The sequence below is a fragment of the Dendronephthya gigantea genome, unplaced genomic scaffold (genome assembly GCF_004324835.1).
Source record: "Dendronephthya gigantea isolate DGI-Jeju-01 unplaced genomic scaffold, DenGig_1.0 001060F, whole genome shotgun sequence".
NCBI classification, from domain to species: Eukaryota; Metazoa; Cnidaria; class Anthozoa; order Malacalcyonacea; family Nephtheidae; genus Dendronephthya; species Dendronephthya gigantea.
This window is the reverse complement of record NW_021164070.1, coordinates 5,688-11,125: the sequence shown is the minus strand read 5'-3', so window position 1 is coordinate 11,125 and position 5,438 is coordinate 5,688. Positions and strand designations below refer to the sequence as shown.

General features: G+C 36.6%; 1 protein-coding gene across 2 annotated transcripts; it reads right to left on the bottom strand.

Annotated features, from left to right (window-relative positions):
- Window positions 1-1,862: 1,862 nt before the first annotated feature.
- On the bottom strand, window positions 1,863-5,099 carry LOC114544928. Of its 2 annotated transcripts, XM_028563411.1 has the most exons (5): window positions 5,004-5,099; window positions 4,883-4,928; window positions 4,683-4,758; window positions 4,449-4,566; window positions 1,863-4,361 (listed from the first exon to the last, which is right to left on the bottom strand). In XM_028563411.1, the coding sequence occupies exons 1-5, from the start codon at window positions 5,009-5,011 to the stop codon at window positions 4,124-4,126; spliced, it is 486 nt and encodes a 161-aa protein (XP_028419212.1). In that variant the 5' UTR covers window positions 5,012-5,099; the 3' UTR covers window positions 1,863-4,123. The 2 variants fall into 2 exon arrangements, with proteins under 2 accessions (XP_028419212.1, XP_028419211.1); XM_028563410.1 differs by having other exon boundaries at window positions 4,883-5,099.
- Between the last annotated feature and the right edge of the window lie 339 nt (window positions 5,100-5,438).

Below are 5,438 nucleotides of genomic sequence, written 5' to 3'. Positions count from 1 at the left end.
TCGAAGCGATCGTATTCCGCCTCTTAGAGTTTAATTAAGGGCGTTTATTATTCAACACTTGCATGCATGCAACGCAAAGTACGTCAGAAGGAGATGCACCTTTTCACATCCGCTGACTGTTCCATGCACCACAATCAAATGTGCACGTATTCAGTAGCTATGGCTATGCCTCACACGGCCTCTCTGAAATCTATCTGATCAATTTCTGCTATATCTGAAAATGAGTGATTCAGGATTGCGTACAACTTCCCAATGAAGATTTCGGCATAGTACAAAATATGGACTGGACCGGACCATATTTTGTTTCTCTGGACTCAAATTTCTAATACTTAATATTCAAATAAAGATTGTGTAAACAATGAAAAATTTCAGCCAATTTGAAGCAATACAATGTTGGCCTACATTGACCTTCCATGTGACAGATGTTTCAAGTTGCGGAGCAAATATTATAGCTTTATAAGTTGTTGTTTTTGTATTTTGTAAAACAAAAGGATTTCGACTTCTTCTCAGTTGACAATTGTTACCATTTGTTAGAAAGGCTTTATTATAATAACCCCGAAGACATTATCTAGTATCTACATTTGTAATGTTTGTCAAAATAATATTTTCATGTGATATCAATCATATATCATTGCGGAGTTGTATACTTCATATGTACTTGATAAAACTTTACCTAATATGGATATGGGTTATTCTTCTATATATTAGATTGTTAACAGGAAGCTGACTGTAATATCAAGCTACAATACAGCAGAAAAGATGGATACAATCTCATTGACATAAATGAGGAAAAACACCAAACGAATAATATAAGCGCACCTGCCAATTGCCAATAATAGCTACCTAGTACCTGATCATTCATCGCACAAGAGAAAAATATATAATGAACGGAACATCTTTTGGCTATTGTACTTCGGCTACTGCAATTGTATTGAACTAAGAATGCTATAGTGTGAAGTCAGGGCAAGATCATGACCTTGATTCTTTTCGAATGACGACGCCGCTGGCAGTCAGGATGTCTGGCTACCACACGCAGCTAGAGGAGATTATCCTGCTTATGGACAATTTTTAAATAGTAGCAAGAATTGCAAACTTTCTATTTTGCCGTTCTTTTACAAGCTGTGCAAGAAAATTAGAATTTCGCCGCGTATATATAGCTGGTAATTATATTAAAGAGTGTCACTTGAAATTACAAGTAAAAATAGCGCAAAAATTGTAAATCAAATAAACCGTTGATTATATGGGACAAGAATGGATGCTGTGCTATAGGAGTATATCTTTCACAATATTTTGTTATTGTTCCTTGATCAAGAGTACAAGTTTAACCTTCCTTGCCGAATATGGGATTTTTTGATGGCTTAATTTCCTGTCTTGGCAAGCCAACTTCGGTGAATACGTCACGGTCAGTCAAAAAAAGTGATCAAAAACCAAATCAGAGGCCTCTTTCACAGAAAACTTATAATCCACATGGAATAGTACTTAACGTCTTATTTCGCATACAACCATGCAGCGCAACTGTTCAATAACAACGATTAAACTATCAAAATCAAGCAGTGAATACTCAGGTGAGGTGATGCCCGGTAGCTGCTCCGCCATTCAACATAAGTCATAATCGCATTAAAACGTCAAGCCATATGGTCAAGCGAACTTGGCATTTTACCAACGGCTAAAACATGTCAGAATCTTTTCACCCTCATTTGTGAAGTTCTTGTTTACTTATATAGTTGCTACGCCAAATTTAAATTTAAAAGACAATTTGTGAAGAAAATATCACGTTGATCGACGGTTAACTTGAAACTATTGTTGTCTGTAAATATCTTTTTATATTATATAATTGTTCCGGTTCAGACATCAAACAATATAATAGAAATCCGAAGCCGAAGGTAAAAGTTAGCGATAGACACGAAGTGAAAGTAATAACATTTTATTAAACGCACAACAAGTATAAACATTTATGAAATCTACATTTTAAAAAATGTACTAAGATTACTATTTGATCTTACAGCAGCCAAAATAATTACGACAATTCCATGGAACAGTTAAAGCAGAAAGTCTTTGTACATTTTCCATTAAGGCAGTTCGAACGAGAGTCATCCCCTTCACAACTAGAATCTGTCATTATACCTTTCCTCAACAGTAACTTCCTGGGACGCTTTGTGAGCTACTTTCACTGCATCTCGGATATGATTGAAAATCATGCCGAGTCACTTTTTCTTCTCTGTCTGGATTAAATCTATCACTTTGCGCATCGTGTGAACCAAACTTTAATATCTTCCGGGATGCTACGACTGGATCAGACATTCTTCGAGCTTCTTTAACACAATAGCCATGGGGCTACGATCAAGTGTAGTCCACTTGTAAGAAGACGATGATGGTGTTTTGATTGTAAGATCTCGTAATGGTGAAATCAGTGATGACCTGACAGTTGGTGATGGTGTTTTTTGGAAACTTATTCGCAGTGGCATAGGGATGAAATGTTCGGCGACGTGGGGTAATTTTTAGGCGTGGTAGCTGTTGATAACTGTCAGAAGGACACCCATCAACTTGGGTCCATCTATCGTTGTCATAGACCTCTTGAAATTAGCGGTCGTTTTGCCACTTGTTCTTATCTCGGAGTTGAATTTAACACGGGCATCATCTCTATAACATTGTTCTCTTCTTTTACTTGGCTCAACTCCAGGAGTTGAGGTGGGATATAAACTGGCTGTGCCTTTTAAGAAAAGTTTCCATCTTCATCATTGCAAGGTATGTGTGACAAGTGTTTTTGTTTTGAACGATCAATTGGGATGTGGCATGGCGGGCGTGGCGGGGCACCAGTGATATCTTTATTTCGAGTAAACGCGATTTATGTTTATTTGTATTGTCCTTAACCAGGCTACTTCTCTCAACAATTTCTTTGGGTCCTAAGAAATTCACTGAAATCTCGGGTATTAGAATAGAACTTGGCGATTGTGTGCTGATTGACTTCACCAAGGAATCTTTCGTACATTCCGATTTAGGGCTTGATGACGTTCCATTCAAATGTTTGTTATTTGCAGTGGACCTGATCGGACTAGGCATCGAATCTGCCGGTAAACTACATGGAGTGGGAAATTCAAGTTGTTTCAGACACTCGTTATGGTTTAGGAGTTTTTTACCTCTTCCGTTTATCTGGATATGTTTACGTGGAGTGGAAGAACAACGTTCCTTTATGTTTAACTCAGTGTATAGCGAAGTTTGGCTTCCAGGAACCCTGCGTGGGTGGATGAACGTCGGTACTGGGGAGGGGGGGTGGTGTTTTTAGACATTTCTTGAGGACAATCCAACGACTTCTGAATGACTGGTGTTGATGGAGCAGAAACCAGTATAACTTCATGCATTTCGGGTGAACTACTGAATTCACTTTGTTGCTTACATTCCACAATCTTCTTTTTTCCACTCTTAGATATGTGAAAGTCTTCTGTATCACTAAGACATTGATCAAATGAATGTTCATTTCTCACAGCATCATGTCTCTTTAGTACATTCATTCATTTCTTTGGTATCATTACTTGTTGATTTGGCTTTATTTGATCTTCTTCTCACAAGACGATATCTGCGATGTTTTTTTCACAGACAATCCTTGTGTAACCTTGTTATGGTTCTGGTGAGATATTTGTGACACGATAAATCACCTCTGGTGGATTTCGGACAATAGTCAGCAGTAGATTCTTTTACAAAACCTCTTTTTCGATAAAGTGATTCACAACAACTCCCATTACTAGTTTCTGACACTGTGGTTTTGCATGATGCTGAAATGAAATCATCACTGCTATTCTCTTGACTAAAACCAGAATCAAAATTTTCAATTTCTGCAATTGTACATCCGGAATCATGAAGAAATCTCTTTCTTGATGCAAGCTCAATGCCTGGTCCCTTTGATCCTTTCTGTCTAACAAATAGTTTCTCTACAGATTGCCCTTTGGAAATCAGATACTTTGCAATCATCAAATAGTCTTTGCTTCACACAAGATTTTTCAACCAAACTTGCCTTCTTTGAGATGGACTTCCATTGCCATCATTTTCCTCACCACATTCAGTCTTTAATCGACTAAATACACTTGTCATTAGATGTAGACATTGTTGAACCTGAGACCACAAATCCTTAGGAAGTGTAACTTTCTTGGGGTTTACATTGTTCATCAATATCGTAAGCAGCACATGGTTTAGCTAATACATTATTGCTTATTGTTGATTTCCTGCATGTTGATTGCGTTGACGTCCAGTCCATTGATGGAGATTCTGAGGCCCTCTTTACACATGATCTTGGGTATTTATCTCTGAATAATGTCTCAAATGAAGGACTGCAATTTGAACTGTTTTGCTCATCAGAATCATAGCAACTAAAATAACAAAATATTTCATATTTATTAATGTCATAAAAAGTGTGCATCAAAAAGGTTAATAACATGAAAATAGTCACAACAAACCTTGATTGCCCTTCTTCATCTGATGTGTCAACATTGCTTTCATCAGAACTGTCATCTGCATACATATCTCTTGAAGAACCTTCTAATACAGTCCACTTGCCACATTTTGAATAATTTTCTTGAATAAATTGAATGGAATTGCAGCTATGGATGGGCAATCCCAATACCAAGTATTGATAGTATTGATATATATTGCCCACGATATGTGAACCATTAGGAAGCATAAACACTTACCTATTAACTGTACATTTTCTGGTAGCTCACAAGTGCTCAATGTTAACTCAGGTGCACCATCAAATGGATTGGTGTACTAATAAAATAACCATTTAATTTGTACATATCATGTTATGTTACCTTTCTAGGTGAAAGCAATTGGCAAACGAATTCAAAATTGTTTATATCTTGTTAAAATAAAAATATTGTTATGCAGTAACCTTGGCATATATAAGTTCCAAATCTTCTCTAAACTTGTTTGAAAATCTAAAAACCATTTCCAGAAGGCTATAATTACGTATACTGTTGTTACATGTTACATATCGTGGAACACAATTTTACCTTATCATTTTAGCTTAAGGAATTGCACACTATTCACAATTTATTTTCATCTTTTTCAACGTTTCCAACACTGGCGGCCATATTAAATTTTACCGCGCAAAGGGTAATAAGTTTATGTCCAGTATACACCAATAGTAAAATCGCACTTGTTTTAGCTGGCATATATACATCAATAGCCATAATTCATCATAGATACCCATCATAACATATCAATATACATCCTTACACGCAACTAGGCATTGCTAGACATCATTGCATATCACTGGACATCATTATACATCAATGGACATCATTATACATCACTGGACATCGCTGGACATCATTATACATCACTAGACATCATTATACATCACTGGACATCGTTATACATCACTGGACATCATTATACATCACTAGACATCATTATACATCACTAGACATCGCTGGACATCATTA

What these genes read in the sequence shown, in the direction of transcription:
- LOC114544928 (XM_028563410.1), bottom strand. Translation starts at nt 4,939, where the DNA reads ATGGTTTTTAGATTTTCAAACAAGTTTAGAGAAGATTTGGAACTTATA. An exon ending in TGGAACTTATATATGCCAAG is followed by an intron (nt 4,759 to 4,882) that starts GTTACTGCATAA and finishes TTATTTTATTAG; the next exon opens with TACACCAATCCATTTGATGG. An exon ending in AGAAAATGTACAGTTAATAG is followed by an intron (nt 4,567 to 4,682) that starts GTAAGTGTTTAT and finishes AATTTATTCAAG; the next exon opens with AAAATTATTCAAAATGTGGC.